General features: G+C 37.8%; 1 protein-coding gene across 1 annotated transcript; it reads left to right on the top strand.

The window, feature by feature from the left end:
- The first annotated feature begins 9872 nt into the window (after window positions 1-9872).
- On the top strand, window positions 9873-17032 carry LOC110918857. The gene is made up of 5 exons (XM_022163139.2): window positions 9873-10215; window positions 12582-12881; window positions 14344-15267; window positions 15350-15790; window positions 15873-17032. Exons 1-5 carry the CDS (start codon window positions 9873-9875, stop codon window positions 17030-17032), a joined length of 3168 nt encoding a protein of 1055 aa, XP_022018831.2.
- The last annotated feature ends 1385 nt before the right edge of the window (window positions 17033-18417 follow it).

Here is an 18417-nt window from a genome sequence, read left to right as displayed (position 1 = left end):
GAAGACGATCAAGCTCAACGAGGAACCGAACACAATATAGATCACGCTTCCGCACATTACCTCGCCGTAAATTTTTAAACGAAGAACTCGATCACGTTATGTAGAATAACTGATGATTTGTAAAAGTTTTAATAAACCCGTATTTTATAGTATGTGTAGTCTTAGCTACACATCTAATTGTTGGTATTTACATATAAAACCGTTAATTAGTAACTAGGGTGTTACAAGTTGGTATCAGAGCCCTGGTTTAAGAGATTCGAGTATGGTGGGAAAACTATGCTTGGACTTAAACCTTATGCTCTTAATAAAGATTGGTGTTCGGTTCGATGCTTGATCGCAAATCCGGTAAGTGTATGTATGTTAATCTTTTAGCGTATTAAAGTGTTGTAAACAACACATAGGGTTATCGTGTAATACACGTTATCCCAATTAAATGATAGATATAGTTAACAACATTTCGTGCGTTGACACATATAGTACAAAAGTCTTGTATTATGATACGGGCATTTAGTAAATTGACATTACTAACTTTTGTGAATGTCTTGATTCAAGGACACTTGCATTTAAAGATGACAAAGGATAAACAAATTAAGGATGTGATAGAGGAACAGTCCGAGGCATGACAAGAGGAACATGCTCACTAAGGACTAAATCGCGTAAAGACCGCGAACAAGGTTAATGGCAAGAAACGCCCGTCGGGGCAAGCATTATCAGGTGCGTGCTTTTAAATATAATCGCGCAATTAGCAATATGCAACAAACATGTAAAGAATGATTGTCGCCTATGTAAATTAGAAACTTGGGAAACCTGAATAGAATACCTATCCAGGATATTATTTCCAAGAAAACTAAATAGAGGTGTTACTTACATGGGGTGTGATGTGAAAACTATAAAAAGGTCGTGTATGTCATGTGTTAATCGCTTACTCTGGCCAAGTAAGTAGTGGCATATGATACCATGAGTTTCTTATATCGGACACATTTACATCTGATGTAGTAAGGACGGGTAAATGGGACAAATTAAAAAGTACCCAAAAGAATCAAATGAGCAAAATATTTGATAATAATGTAAACGCACAGCCGAGTGATGGAGAGTGAAGGGACAAAGAAACACGTAAGGTGATCAGAATACGTATCGGGAGGGGGTGTACTTACACTCGAACCCGGAAAATGCAAACATGTAAAATAATGTAGACATGTATTGGGAGGGGTGTACTTACACTCGAACCCGAAGAATAGAAACATGTAAAATGATCGAGATATGCATTGGGAGGGAGTGTACTTACACTCGAACCCGGAAAATGCGAATATGTCTCTAAACGGGTCGTTTTAGTAAAACGCCAAACTCGGGGACAAAGTCAGAATATAAGAATGGAGCAAAGTCTTAATGCATACCGGAAGGGTTGCAATAATAACGACTTCGATAAAACACCCGGTTGATGGGTAGGAATTAAACACATGCGTAGACCGAGAAACGGGGACGCAGACGGAAAGTCAAAAAGACTCGGATTTCGAGTCATGACTAAAAGATGATAAGGTACTATAAATAGAAATTTTGATAAATTTCGTTCAACTATTTTAAAGTGGAACGATTCAAAAAAAAAAAGACCCTTGGGTCAGAAATAAAAAGAAACGAACTGAAGGGGGTTTTACCTTGGAAGGTGAAAATCTAAAGAAATAGCCTATGAGGCTAAGTGAAAGAACCTACGAGTCAATAGTGTAAAGCGAGGGAACTAGCTACGATTCCCCGTGTAAAACGAGAACGGAAAAGAATAAAATATTAGTTGTCAATTTCCTTGATATGGGTAATTGACGTAAGATAAAGAGGAAAACGTTTAACCAAAATACAGTATTTGTGAGAAACAACGCTTTAACAAACAAGAATAGTATGAAACGAATTTGGAAAATGGTTGATATCAAGGAATATGGGTTTTGACACCGGCAGGTGCAAAACGAAACATTCGAAAGAAAGAATTTCGATAATGAAAAGTTGAATTAAACTTAAAACGTGATGTGACACGCTCATGGACAAGAAAAGAAATATAGAAAATGATCACGTTGTAACGTGGGTTACGGGGTATGAAGTGACGGCGACTAATTAGTCTAGCCGGTAAAACTATTTAAAATTAAGAAAGCGTCATGACAAATATAAGCGCTTGTTAATATAACACAAGCGCGGGATAAACGTGTTAAAAGATAAGCGAGACTAAGTGGTCAAGTGACAACTCAGTCAATAAAGATAAAAGGATACAAGCTAAAAGTAACGGCCCGCGAGGCCTTACACATGGAAGACGTACGGGTCAATATAAACGAAAGCTTTAGATCCAAAAAGAAGGTATGAATGCCTAGAAAATGAAGCTAAGTTTGTTTAGTCTAAAACTAAAAGAACTACGTAAATAAGGTTTCGGGGACGAAACCTCTTTAAGGGGGGTAGACTTGTAACACCCCAAAAACGGGTTTGGTAATCAAACCACGTTAATATTAATGATTTGGTAAAAAAATACCGTAAGTAGTGAAAACTTACCCGGTAAATAATAGGGTTTAAATAGATAAATAAACTGAGTCATAAATTCCCCGAACCCACTAAGTTAACTAGGAATGTTTAACCTAGTTAGTAAGTGAGAATATTGTTATTAGAAATAAGTGGGCTGTGACCTACTTAATAACGAACCAAACATGAGGGGTTAAAGCGGAATAACTAGAAAAGTTATTTAATTAAATCAAACACAAACACACACACACACACACAGTGTGTGTTCTGGATCGAGCTCAGGGGGCTCCCATGGAGCCAAAAACCCTAATCTACATATAATCATCAAATTGAAAGATCAAATGAAGCCCAAATTCACAACCGAACGTGAATTAATGATCACCCGAACAAGAGGATCATAAGGTATGTAAAATCTTGATGTTTGGTGAAGTTTTAAGAATTTGATAATCATCCTAATCGCGAATTAGGCATGGATTAGAGAAGCTATGGCTAGATTAGTAATGTATACTTGCTTAGGAACGAAACCCTAAGTGAAAATCATACATAACATGCTACGTATTGATGGATTTGGTGAATTAACACACTTAGATAAGTGGGTTTTGATGTTATGATGAAATAGATGATATAGATATGCTTAGAATCAACATGCATGATAACGAATAGAAGGTGTTTGAGTAAACCATGAAATTGGGTACAAGATCATACTTCTCACTAAATGGGTTTTTGTATGATATAAAAGAATTGATGTTAAGATTGTGATATAGATGCTTGAAATCAGGTTACCTAGTAGTTAGTGTGTAAAATTTGATTTTGTTAAGAGTTCGGATGAAATGCCTAAGTGAAATTCAATAGACCACATGTGCATTGAATAAGTCGATAAGTCGATTGACTTTAAAAAGTCAAACCGACCAAGTGTATGATCGAATGATAGATTCGACATAAAAGCGTAGGATGGTTTAGTTGTAAATGATTAAGACTAACCTAACCATCTTACAATTACAATGGTAGTTCGACGCTTGGCAAGTTAGGTGAAAGCTTGGGGAAGGAAGCGGGTCAAACGAATCAAGAATGAAGGAAAAAGCATATTCGGATGCAAGGTAAGTATATCTTACACTAGTCATATAATTTAGAATATTCTTTCATCGTATTAGTTACGAAAAAGACAAATACTTAATTGAGATGTGGTGTTCCGACGTGTAGTCGTACGGAACAAGATAATCAAATATGATAAGGAAACATAATGATGGCTAAAAATGAGTTAAATCTGAAATTCGATCATGTTATGACGAATGAAACATGTACTTTAATGGTTATCATATAAGTTAAATCATAATAACCATTAAGGGCAAAATGATAATTTGACAATATTTGACAATTTGACGATGGTAATAGGCCATTTAGACCAAACAGGTCAAAAGGTAAAATTATCACCCTTTGACAATATCGACTAATGGGTTGTCAAGTTGTATGATTTTAGGAAATAAATAGCACATGGATGCTTACATCGCTATCACTTAGCAGCCACTAAAGAAAGGTATTGAAACGGGTCAATATATTAATCCGAGCCAGGTAAGTATATTAATACAACTCATCATGTAGAAATTGGAGTTCTATAAGAGCTAGACAAGGTTAAAGTATAGATATTTGGTTATCTTTTAGGTAAGCCGAATAAATTTAGTCATGATTATGACATTTTAGAAACATAATGGTTCCTAAACAAAACTATAGTTAGAAGTCGGACTTTTGGGTCAAACAAGTACTAAAAGTCCTTCGTCGTAAAAGAAGGACTAAAATGTACTAAAACGCCCTTGTAAGCGAATTTGAACAAACGAACCATAAAGGTTGTTTTGAAATAGGTGATAGGATGAAATAAATACCTTGAATAAGTATGAAAAGAGAAAGATGTAAAATTATTGGTCAAATGACTCTATAAAGAGTTTTCGCCGTAAAATAATGATTTGAAGGGTAAAATTTAGAATATATAAAACACCACATTGAATCCACCACAAATATAGTTCTGGTAGGAGATCTTTTGATAAGAAATGTGGACATATGTATTTAGAAATGAATGAAAGCGATTTTTGCTTAAAATATGCTTAAATACCCCTAACGGGTCAAAATAAGCATATGAGTAAAAATGGGTTTAAGAAGGTATATGAACCTGTAATTGGAACCTTTTATGTTAAACATCATTGAAATTTAATAGGTTTATGAGAGATAAGGGTCAAACAAACTTGTTTGTTTGATAAAAATCGAATGGGTCAAAATTTGGTAAAAAGGGTAATAAGCCGAAGACTTAAAAGTCTAAAACTTTGTTGAACCGAATGTTGGATTTTAACTCCATAAGGTGGAGAATCAAATTACAATCACGTAGGAAGAAACGGTAGGTCAAACGGACAAGCGGATTGAAAGATACGAAAGTTTTCGTGTCAAAAACGGCAAATTGGAAGAATCTGTTACAGGGGCCACCGTAACTTACGGTGGGCACCGTAAGTTACGGTGGAGACTGAAGATGTTACGGTAGTTATCTCCTGCCTTACGGTGGAGTATTTTGAAACAGGGGCTACCGTAAATTATGGTATCCACCGTAATTTACGGTGGACCCTGTACAAAAATGTATTTTAATTAGTTTTGTTTCCCGGAATCGATTAGATACGCTTTAAACCCTGTATGACTAAAACATTTCATGTTTATGAAATGTAGATACTTTTGGATGCCGGAAGACGATCAAGCTCAACGAGGAACCGAACACAATATAGATCACGCTTCCGCACATTGCCTCGCCGTAAATTTTTAAACGACGAACTCGATCACGTTATGTAGAATAACTGATGATTTGTAAAAGTTTTAATAAACCCGTATTTTATAGTATGTGTAGTCTTAGCTACACATCTAATTGTTAGTATTTACATATAAAACCGTTAATTAGTAACTAGGGTGTTACATGTTTCTCTTGGGCTCCAGCTGTATCGTGTATGCTAGGGTTATTTTTCCCCTTTTAAGGTGTTGATTGTTGTTGCTATTGTCATCGAGAATCACAAGCTCTCTTCCTGCATTTGGTGCACTTTGTCTTCCTCGTTTCTCACAAGTAAAATACGTGAGAAGTCTTAGGGTTCTATTGTTGCTGTTTGTTCTTGTTGAACCTCTTGTATCACCAGTCAATCTGTAATGACTGGTTGATTGCTTCATTGTAACCTTTTGATTGCTTTGAATAAATTGGTGGTGTGTTTTTGAATCTAAGTTTGTGACATGGTATCAGAGCCCCAAGGTTGACTCGGGCTCTGGCTCTTCTTCCGCTGCGGTACAAAGTTCCGATTGTCCTTCTCTCGTCCGATCTAGGGTTTCTTCCATTGACGGCATCCTGTGGTCTGGTCCCTGTTTCCGGAGTGATTTCTTGCTCAGGGGAGACGGTGCAGATCTAGAGGTGTGAAACCCTATGTTCTAGGGTTTGGGGTTTTTCATTGGTTCTTGGCTTCCGGTGACGGCGCTGCTGTGGAAACCCTATTTTTGGGGGTTTTTTCTGCCTTTATTGAAGAAGAAGATCCTCGCTGGTCCCGTTAGGGCAAACCAACAGGAACTTTCTCCGGTTTTCTGACCTGTGTCTTGCAACCCTAAGCGAAGGTTGCAGTCCTGGTCCCCTGTACTGCTGGCACCCACTGTGAGATCGTTCCTTTCCCTGTCTCTTTATTTTTTGTTTTGCATCACTATGTCTTGAGTCCAGGCATCCTTGATACCGGGTTTTAGGCAAGACCGGTTTGATTATTGGGACACAGAGAGGGTTCACTCTGTTGCATTGTGTCTGATTTGGTCTGTTTAGTTGTGGCTCCCTGGTCATTGTCTGCAGAGGCACCTTGGGTGATGAACCTCTGATCGGACCTCTGTCCAGGCTTCGCCGGTGTCTGTTTGGTACTCTTTGTTTGCTTATCTGTTTGGTTCATTTGTTTTCTTATCTATTTGGTTCATTTGTCTGCTTATCTGTTTGTTGACTGTTCTGTTCTGTGTTTCCTTATCTTGCTGTTATGACTGATAAAACTGAGTCTGCTGTGACCTTGATTAGCAAATTGGATGCTAGTGACCCATTATATCTCCATGCTAGTGACTCTAGTGGGCTCACAATAGTTAGCATAAAACTAAAAGGAATTGAAAACTATGTGGTCTGGTCTAATGCTATGAAACTTGCTCTAATGGCTAAAAATAAATTAGGCTTTATTGATGGAACTTGTGTTAAATCTAAAGACAATGATGTGCTTGTTAGTCAGTGGGATCGATGTAATTCTATTGTGCTCACCTGGATTCGGAACTCTGTTTCTGATGAATTATATGTTAGTCAAGTCTATTCTAAACTTGCTTCAGAAGTGTGGGATAATTTAAAAGATACCTATGATAAAGTTGACGGGTCTATTGTGTTTAGTCTATATAATCAACTCTGTTAGTCAAAATGGCTCTAGTGTGTCTGAGTATTACCATAAAATCAACACTATGTGGAAATAGTTTGATGCCATGCTACAACTGCCTTCTTGCACCTGTAATGCTTCTACTAAATTCAATGAGTTCAGTCAGTTAATTAAACTTATGCAATTCTTAATGGGTCTTGATGATATTTACCAACCTGTTAGAACAAATCTGTTAACTAGGGATCCTCTACCAACTATCAAAACTGCCTTCTCTATCATTTCTAGAGAAGAATCACATAGAGGATCTAGTGGTGGGTCAAAAATTCCTAATGTTTGATTTGCTGCTAAGTCAAGCAATTTTAATGACAACAAGAAAAGATTTAACAAGGGTCCCAACCCTAACCTTAAATGCACTCATTGCAATAAAATTGGGCATACTATTGACAAATGTTTTGAACTGCATGGCTATCCCACCAATTATAGACAAAAGCCTAATCAAAATGGTCAATGGTCTAAGTCTAACAATTCTACTAATAACAGCAATAGCCCTTCTGTGAACAACTCTATGTGTGATAAAAGTGCTAGTTCTTTGAATTCTCTGTCTGCTGATCAATTTTCTAAGTTGCTAGGTTTGCTGAATGAAAATAAAACTGAAGACACCAATAAGTCCAATGTAGGAAGTAAATTCTTTAACTCATTCTCTACTCTAGGTGGTTACAAAAACTCCTTTTATTTCAACTCTATAGGCTTTTTTGATCTGGATCATTGACTCTGGTGCAAACCAGCATATGGTCATGACCAGTGAAAACATGTTTAACTTAGTTGATGTCTCTGAATACAATATAACAATTAAACATCCAAATGGGACAGATGCTAAAGTTACAAAAATTGGATGTTTTAAGCTATCTGACTCTGTGATCTTAAAAGATGTCTTTGTTGTGCCTGAATATTATGTGAATCTCATCTCTGTGTATAAGCTTGCTAAAGACAACAAACTTAGATTTATTTTTGATGAAAATACTTGCTATATTCAGGATTCCTGCACAAAGAAAACCCTGGTGACTGGTAGACAAACTGAGGGTTTGTACTTTTGTGGTAATCCTTTAGGCACTAATTTTTCTTGCTTAAGTAAAACTGAAAATATAAAGCTCTGGCACTCAAGACTGGGTCACCCAGCTGAACAAGTGTTAAAGGTCTTACAAATTAAAACTGAGTCAAATGACACCAAACCCTGTGACATCTGCCATAAGGCCAAACAACACAAGGTACCCTTTCCTCTAATTGACCACAGGTCAACTAAAGTAGGGGATCTGGTTCACTTGGACGTTTGGGGTCCTTACAAGGTTACTAGTATAGATGGGTACAAATATTTTCTAACCGTTGTAGATGACTTCACCAGATCCGTATGGGTCTATCTAATGAAATCTAAATCTGAAGTGTTTGAGAACATACAAAGCTTTTATAATCTGGTCAAAACCCAATTTGAAGTTAATGTCAAGATTTTTAGGAGTGATAACGGATCTGAATTCATTAACTCACAGATGACTACATTTGTTAAAATAAACGGTATCATCCATCAAACCTCGTGCACTTATACTCCACAACAAAACGGTGTTATGGAAAGAAAACACAGACACTTGCTAAATGTTGCAAGAGCTTTATTATTTTAGTCTAAAGTCCATCTTAAATACTGGTCTGAATGTGTGCTTACTGCTTCCTACTTGATTAACAGGCTTCCCTCTTCTGTGTTGCATGGTAGTTCCCCTTATGAGAAGCTTTTTGGCTTTAAACCTTCTCTTGATCACTTGAAAGTTTTTGGTTGCCTTTGTTTTTTTACTGCTTTGGATAACATTGATAAACTAGAAGAACGGGCTGAAAAATGTGTTTTTATGGGGTACTCTAACTATAAAAAAAGGCTACAAGGTCTGGAGTTTAGATCAAAAGAAATTCATCTTCTCTAGAGATGTCAATTTTCATGAAACCATTTTTCCTTTTGAAAATAAAAACAACTCTCCAGATCAAGTCAATACAAATGTTTTAAACCAAATCAATTTTTTTGACAACATTGAAACTTCAAGTGATACAAATCCCTATGATGAAGAGAAGGACATTCCTGATTCTCCTGTTGAGACACAGCAACACAGTGACGAGGCTGAGCACACTGCTGATCAGCGGTCATTAGGATCTAATGATGTGGATGACAATCATGAGTCCACTAGTGCTGGACCTGGTCCTGTGAGGGTTGAGTCGAGCAGTTCTAATGATGAATCAAACCTTCCTGAGGGTACCCAAACTGTTAGGAGGTCGTCTAGATCTGTGTCTGCCCATAAGAAGTTTAATGACTTTGTTGTTGGGCATGCCAAGTATAGTTATGATAAAGTAGTAAATTACTCCAACTTGCCTAGGGAAAATATCTGTTTAGCTGCCAATGTTAACAAAACCATCGAACCATCCACCTATAAAGAAGCCATCAAGGACAAAAGGTGGATTGATGCGATGAATTAAGAGCTATCAGCTCTTCACAGAAACAACACCTGGGATATAGTAGACCTACCTAGTGGAAAAAAACCCATTGGCTGTAAATGGGTTTTTAAGGTCAAATATAAATCCACAGTTGACATTGATAGATTTAAAGCTAGACTCGTTGCCAAAGGTTATAACCAACGAGAAGGTATAGACTTTGAGGAAACATTCTCACCTGTGGTTAAAATGGTTACTGTCAGATGTGTCATTAGTTTGTCTATCCAAAATAACTGGCCTATGTACCAACTTGATGTCAATAATGCTTTTCTTTATGGACACCTTAAGGAAGAAGTTTATATGAGTCTTCCGGATGGTCTAGGTGTTAAACATCAAACCAAAGTTTGCAAATTGAACAAGTCCTTATAAGGCCTCAACCAGGCCCCACACATGTGGAATGAAAGACTTGTTCAGGCTCTTGTTAAATTTGGTTTCATTCAGTCCAAGTGTGATCATTCTATGTTAATCATGTCCAAAAAGGACATCTTTATTATCTTGCTTGTCTACGTAGATGATATTGTTCTAACTGGAAACAATGAAGGGAAAGTGACTGAAGTGAAAAATTTCTTAAAAACTGAATTTCTAATTAAGGACCTTGGGCACTTAAAATTTTTTCTTGGCATTGAGGTCATAAAAACTAGTGATGGGGTGTGTCTCTCACAAAGAAAATATTGCATGGACCTTCTCAATGAATATGGGATGAGTGGTAGCAAACCCATTGGTTGTCCTATTGACCAGAATCATGTTCTAACAAATTTAATGAAAAAGGAAACCAATTCGGTTGATGTTACCCAATATCAAAAACTAATTGGTAAGTTGATTTATTTATCACATACTCGACCAGATATAGCGTATTCAGTGCATTATTTGTCTCAATTTATGCATCAACCAACTGAAGCCCACACTAAGATTGCCTTCAAGGTATTACGATACCTCAAAGGGGCACCTGGAACTTGGATTATGTTTAAAAGAACCGATTCCTTCCATTTAACTGCCTATTCCGATTCGGACTGGGCAAAATGCACTGAAAGTAGAAGGTCAGTTACCGGTTTCTGTATCTTTCTTGGGGGCTCCTTGGTCTCTTGGAAAAGCAAAAAACAGAGCGTTGTGTCCAGGTCGTCTGCCGAGGCAGAGTACAGATCAATGTGCAGCGCTACATGTGAGGTGTATGGCTGATCAACATTCTTAGAGAGCTAAATGTGGAAGTTACCATTCCTGTTACTCTAAAGTGTGACAGCTCTGCTGCCTTGTCCATTGCTGCTAACCCTGTGTTTCATGACAAGACCAAGCATTTTGAAGTTGACTTGTTCTTTTTACGAGAAAAAATAGCTTCGGGACAAATCAAGACTTGCGGTATAAAGACTGAACATCAGCTCGCTGACCTGTTTACCAAAGGCCTTTTACCTACAGCTCATGCTCAAATGTGTAAGTCCATTGGTCTTATTAACCTATTTGCACATTTAAACTGAGGGGGGAGGGGGTGTTGAAATATCAGTATAAATGTGCTTGTCCTTTGTTTATTAATTATTTGTTATAGTTTTATTTGTTATGTTCTAATAAATCCTTGTTTTTTGTGAGGTTTGGGTTGGTCTTGCTGCTTTGGGCCGCTCCCCTCCTTAGTGTCGCTGGCCTGCCTCTCATATGGGCTCTTCTATTGGGCTCCAGCTGTATCGTGTATGCTAGGGTTATTTTTCCCCTTTTAAGGTGTTGATTGTTGCTGCTCTTGTCATCGAGAATCACAAGCTCTCTTCCTGCATTTGGTGCACTTTGTCTTCCTCATTTCTCACAAGTAAAATACGTGAGAAGTCTTAGGGTTCTATTGTTGCTGTTTGTTCTTGTTGAACCTCTTGTATCACCAGTCAATCTGTGATGACTGGTTGATTGCTTCATTGTAACCTTTTGATTGCTTTGAATAAGTTGGTGATGTGTTTTTGAATCTAAGTTTGTGACAGTTACATGTTGGTTTTTCGTGTTGTTCAGTTCTGAGTTGGAGTTTTACTTCAGGTTTTTTGAAAGTATAAAGTGATCACACTATCTGTCTTGAGGTCTAATGGGAGAGGTTGCGCGAAATGAATGCATGTGTAAGAAGGATTGGGCCATAAGATTCAATCGGTTGTGTTCGCGGCCCATGATCTGCTGCACTTCATGAATGTGGAGGTGGGGCAGGAACAAGTTCATTCATATATGTCTAAAAGGGTAGTGGGAGTGGATGATAAAGATTCGATTCACTTGCAAATGAGATGTGATTTATATTTATTAGAAGTGAAGAGTTTTGGTGCAACTCTAATGCTTTAGTAAAAAGATAAAGAAGTTTCAAAAATAGTTCAAGCAAAGATGGTGTTGGTTGGTAGCAACCCAGACGAGTAAAATCCATGAGGTTAGAAGAGATGATGATTTGCTTCGAATGATTTCAATGGAGTTATTCCTTAACTGGAGAGTCTGTGAGGAGTTAGCACTGGAATGGTAGATTAAAGGTAGGCTCTCACTATCTGCACACCGAGTTTGCCTATCTGCACACTTAGGGTTTACATACGCTGCGTATTGACCAATACGCAGCGTATAGGGTTACATCCATACGCTGCGTATTGACCTCTACGTAGCGTATGTAAGTGGTAGGTACACAACCAGACAGTCAAACCTAGTACCATGTCAAATCAGTCTGACATACGCAACGTAGAGACCTATACGCTGCGTATACTGCTAACACTATACGCTGCGTAGAGGTCTCTACGCAGCGTATGTCAGACTGATTTGACAATGATACGATGTTGTCCAGGCACGTGAATAAAGCAATACGGGGAGTAGAGATCAATACGCTGCCTATTTGAGTAAATTTAAAAGTCTATTTAGCTCTGCTTTCTTTTCATCATTCGAACAAGCACTTCTTCTTCTATTCTTCTGTGTTTCATAGTCTTCTTCAGTAGAGAATTTACACCCCAAACCAAAATCATTTGTTCTGTTTTTTGTTCAATCTTGTTAAAATGTCATCATTTTGGAACGATAATTATTTTGGTAATCGTTATTCTAACGACACATGGGGAGCAAATGCTGCCAATGAGGAGGAGGAGGTTGTGTCTGGAGTCCCTGTTGATCAAAAAACACAGTTGCCAGACTTGAACAAGACTCCCACTCCACCTGTTGATGAACCAAATTACCCGGCGCATCAAGTGTGTGCAGATTACGGATACGGGTATGAATCTCCGTACGTGCAACAAAGTGGATACGGTGCTGAGAATGCACCTGTTGATGAACCATATTACCCGACACAGCAATCGTATCCGGGTTATGGGGTATACGGGGATGAAGGTGGATACGGAAGTTACAGTGGATACGGTGGTGAAGGTGGATACGGGGGTGAAGGTGGTTACAGTGAATATGGGGGCTACGGTAGATACAGTGGATACGATAGATATGGGGGTGACGGTGGTTACAGTGGATACGGGGGCTACAGTGGATACGATAGATCTGGGGGTGAAGGTGGATACGGTGGATACGGAGGCTACGGTGGATACGAAGAACATGGTGGATATGGTTATGAGCCCCGTAACACATCACTTTATGAACCATCTACCCCGGGCAATCCATTTCAAGTAAATGAGGTATCACATTAAAACAATTATTATTATTATTGTTAAAAATATTGTAATTATAATTATAATTATTATTATTATTGTTAAAAATAATATAATTATAATAATTATTATTATTGTTATTATTGTTAAAATACTATAATTATTATTATTATTATTATTATTACTATTATTGTTAAAATACTATAATTATTATTATTATTATTATTATTATTATTATTATTAATATTGTTAAAAATAATATACTTATAACAATTATTATTATTGTTATTATTGTTAAAATACTATAATTATAATTATAATTGTTATTATTATTATTATTGTTATTATTATTATAATTATAATTGTTATTATTATTATTATAAACTATTTATTTTTAAATAATTAAATTAATAAAAAAAAATTTAAATAAATTAGTATTGTAAATAAATAAAAGAATCATGAAATTGATTTTTAGTTAAAATGGTTAGTTTAAACCTAACTTAGTTAGTTAAATCATAGTTATATGCTAACTAGGTTAGCATTTAATACAAGGGACCACTAACTGAGTTAGAGAACTCAGTTAGTCCAGTTAAGTGCCAAAAATAGAAAAAACGGGGGTTCCTCTTTAAGGAACCGGCCCCTAACCGGATTCGAACTCACGACCTTTCGCACACAAAGCAACGCATTAACCACTCGGCCGGGAATGCCACATCCGTTTATTTACGGAAACAATTACAATTTATGCTCGATTTCGCATCCTTCCATTTATTGACACATCATATTTACACTTTGGTCCCTGAAGTTTCGAATTTTACAAAAATAGTCCCTGAAGTTTAAAAAATTGACACAAATGGTCCCTGAAGTTTTTAAAATTGACACAAATGGTCCCTGAAGTTTCGAAAATTGACATAAATGGTCCCTGAAGTTTCGAAAATTGGCACAAATGGTCCCTGAAGTTTCAAAAATTGACACAAATGGTCCCTGAAGTTTCAAAAATTGGCACAAATGGTCCCCTGAAGTTTCAAAAATTGACACAAATGGTCCCTATACTGTTCAGTTAAGTATGCTAACTGAGTTAGTGTTTAAAGAAGAAATCTTTATATGAAAGTTAACCTTGTTAAACCATTCAGTTAAAATAGTTTCAATAATTACCATATTAATCCCTAAAGTTTGAGTTTCAATTATATTTTACTTATTATTATTATTATTATTATTAACGTAACTTTTTTTTAGCGTTTCATGTCTCTAACTGATTTGAAGAATTGGGTACAAGAAACGGGAAAGGAGTATGGTTACGTAATTGTTACCCGCCGATCAAAAAATATTGGCGGTACTACTGGGATGGTATGGCTTGTGTGCGATCGTAGTGGTGAGCACCGTAGTAAAGCAACAGTTAGGAAAGCCGGTAGCAAAAAAAATCGGTTGCCCATTTTCATTACTCGTTATCCGGGACGTGACGAATGACACGTGGGAGTTAAAAGTGGACTGTGCGAACCATAACCACGAACCTACGACGAGTCTGTTGGGCCACGCTTTTGTGCGAAGATTTACTAAAGCCGAATACAAGCTAGTGGAGCAGCTAACTGCTCAAAACATGGAGCCACGTATCATATTTCAAACCCTAAGAAAGCAGTTCCCCGACAGCCTGCACGTTCAGAAAGACGTGCAAAATGCGGTACAAAAAATTAGAGCGACAATAATGGACGGAAAGAATCCTATTCAGGCACTGGAAAGCCTGCTGCATGACCGCCGATTCATTTACGACACCCGACAGGATCCCAAAACAGATGTCGTAACAGAGATTTTCTTTGTTCATCCTTATTCAATCACTATGTGGCGTGCATTCCCGCACGTGATGTTGATCGACGCGACCTACAAAACAAACCTCTACAATATGCCATTTGTCCAGGTTGTGGGTATGACGTCGACTGGGAAGTCTTTTTGTATCGCACACGCCGTTATTTGTAAAGAACGAAGTGGTAACTACGTGTGGGTGCTTGAGCGGATCAAGTCAATATTGCATGAATGTATGATGCCGCGTGTAATAGTCACGGATAGGGAGCTTGCCCTAATTAACGCGTGTTCTAAAGTATTCCCAAACGCAACCAGGCTTCTATGCCACTTTCACATCCAACAAAATATAGCTAGAAAGTGCAAGAAAGGGTTCGATAAAGAAGATTGGGGGAAATTTATGTCGTACTGGCGGAGATTGTGCGAATCTTCATCAGAGCCCATGTACAAGTACAACTTGGAGAAAATGTATAACCGACTCGTGGTTGCCAACCGAGAAAGTAAGTGTTCCTTCAACAAACGACTCACCCAATCTATTATATTTTACACACGCTTTTACATTTCATTATTTTATTTTTGCAGGTGTCTATGATTACGTCTACGAAAACTGGCTCAAAGACTATAAAGAAATGTTCGTTTATGCGTGGACCGATAAGTGTCGCAACTTTGGTCAGCGCACCACCAACAGAGTTGAGAGCCAGCACGCAAATTTAAAAAGATACATTACGCGCGGGAGTTCATTGGAGCGAATAGCAAGATGCATCATTGATATAGTTGAAACTCAGTACGATGAAATACAAAAAAGTTTCACTGAGAGCATCGAAAAAATGATGAACCACCACAGACACCGAATATTGGACAACCTACGTGGAAAGGTTTCCCATGAAGCACTTGATTTGCTGGAAAAAGAGCTACTGAGGAAGATGGATGTGTTGCGGAAACTTAACGCATCATGTGGTTGCCATATGTGGCTTAGCAAAGGATTGCCGTGTGCTTGTAGGCTGGAAAACTACAAATGTACAGGTAAAAAATATTAAAACTACAAACCTTTTGTTATTTTGTACGATTTAGCTGTTTCTCACACCGTATTAACTTAACTGTGCAGGGCGTATAATACAACTCGACGACATAGATGTATTCTGGCGTAAGCTTGACTTGCTCCCGTGTAAACTGGTAGACGAGGAGGTCGATGTTGTAGCAGAGCTAACTAATGTGCGGCAACATTTAGAGGCGCAGTCCCCCGTTCAGCAAAAGAGTTTGCTTTCAAAGATAAAAGCGGTCTTCAACCCTAAATCGTCAACCAAGAAACCACCGATCGTCCAGCAAAATACCCGCGGTCGGCCTACATCAAAGAAAGTACAAGAAAGGCTAGATGAAGCTGCGAGGTTAGACGAAGCTGCGAGACACAGCTCCTATGGCGAGGACAGCAACGTATATACCGCTTCCCCCAAACATAGGTACGATTTACCCCGACACAGCTCATACGTACCGTCAGAGGGCTCTCGTGGAACCGGTTCGGTTATAAAGTCTGAAAAACCTAAAATGCAACGAAACAGTTCAACGAGTTATAAAAACAAGGAGACGCGGGATGATAAGGGTTTTCCATTAATGAAGGGGGATGAGCACTTGTTAAGCATTCAGAGCTTTAAGGATCAAATTCCCTCAGAGTTTCACTCTTACATATCGCGTATACAAGATGTGACCCCAGACGGTCATTGTGGGTACAGGGCTGTGGCTGTCGGGTTAGGTTTTTCGGAACACGCATGGTCCAATATTCGAAGAGATTTACTACTGGAGATTGACCATAACAAGGCGCGTTGGAAGCATATATTCGAAACATATAACAAAGGAGACTTTGAACGAATACGTAAGAGCATCGAATGGCATTCATTGAAAGCGTGCGGTCCAAGTCACTGGATGGAAATGCCCCAGGTAGGGCTTCTCGTAGCGCAAAGGTATAATATTGTCCTCCACGTGCTAAGCATCGAATGGAGCACTACCATCTTCCCATTAACGGATGCCCCACTAGATCCACGACCTCAAGCGATAACGCTCGTACATGTTGACAGGGGACACTTCATACATGCTAAGTTGGAAGGAGACTACCCCATGCCTTTAGCGACCCCGTTGTGGTTGATACATCGATCAATAGCTGCGGAACGGTGGGAAGAAATGTATAGACCGCGGTTACAACACTACTACGAGTTAATCAATCCTAAAGCAGACAAAGACAGAGAACCGAGTATAAATGAAATCGAAGATTAACCGGAAACTTGTATTTTTGTAAATTGTAGAATTTTTTTAATTTATAAAGTTTGTATCATTTTCAATTTTTATAATTTATTCATAATTTTTGTATTATTTATCAAAGGAAAACAAAAAAAAAATTAAAAAATGGAACTTTATATACGCTGCGTAGGGATCCCTATGCAGCGTATGTAGTGCAAAGGACAAAAAAGCCCCTGTTTTTGGCTCCGTATTGCCTCAACACAAGGGCAAAACAGTAAAATGAGCATTGTCAGAGGCAGCGTATGGATCCATACGCTGCGTATGTAAAAGGCGGACAATTTCCCCCCAAACCAAAATTTCAAAACCTATACATGTTAAACTACTATTTTGCCCTTGTGTTTGGGGCAATACGAGGCTAACTGTAAGGGTAAAAATGTCATTTTACAACCTTTGTCTATGCTGCGTATGGAGCTCTACGCAGCCACTGTAAGTTTCAGGATAATAATAATAATAATAATAATAATAATAACAACAACAACAACAACAACAACAACAACAACAACAACAACAACAACAACAACAACAACAACAACAACAACAATAATAATAATAATAGTAGTACAAGGCAGCGTAGAGATCCATACGCAACTTCGATGGCCTTCGTAAATGACTTTTTTACCCTTATTGTCAGCCTCGTATTGCCCCAAAATAGAAGGGTAAAATGGTAAACTGGTTATTCTTATACGCTCCGTAGGGATCCCTACGCTGCGTAGAGGTACTGATTTAAATCAGGGAAATACCTACGCAGCTCTGTTCTTCCCCAAATCTTAATACACACAAAAACGCACAAAGAAGAGAGGCGACCAGGCTTATTCGACCGTATACGACCCGAATTCGAAGTATAAAACAGGTATTTGGTCAACCTATTCAAGTAATTATGATTTTTTTTGTATTTTATCCGTAAATTAGAAGTTTTTTTAGGTAAGTTAGGGTTTGGTTAGTGATTAGGGTTTGGTTAAGCTTCTGTATGTATGATTTGTAATGGTATAGAGTTAATTGAAGGGTTTGTATATGGTAGGGGTTTGTATTATGAATCTGCTGGGTGGTGATGCCAATTGGAGGGTTTGTATATGCTGGGTGGTGATGCCGATTGGAGGGTTTGTATAGAAATGTGTTAGATGTTGATTTTATTATTGGGCGAGTCTTTGATGTCGGTCCTTTTATAGGTTTTCCTTTTGATTGTTATGTCTTTTCTTTTCCAAGCGAGACACTGGGTTGTTTTAATGAAAACTTAAGCAGTGCCTCTTCAATATATAGAAAAAATATATATTTCCCTTTTGTTTCAGTGCCCTATAAAAAATTTAAATGTTTTGAAAATACGTCTTCATGTACGTGTATAAGCTATTATTCTTGTCACTTAA

Source organism: Helianthus annuus, chromosome 17, assembly GCF_002127325.2.
Source record: "Helianthus annuus cultivar XRQ/B chromosome 17, HanXRQr2.0-SUNRISE, whole genome shotgun sequence".
Classification (NCBI taxonomy): Eukaryota; Viridiplantae; Streptophyta; class Magnoliopsida; order Asterales; family Asteraceae; genus Helianthus; species Helianthus annuus.
Note: the sequence above shows the minus strand (reverse complement) of the source record. Positions and strands in the feature narration are given on the sequence as shown.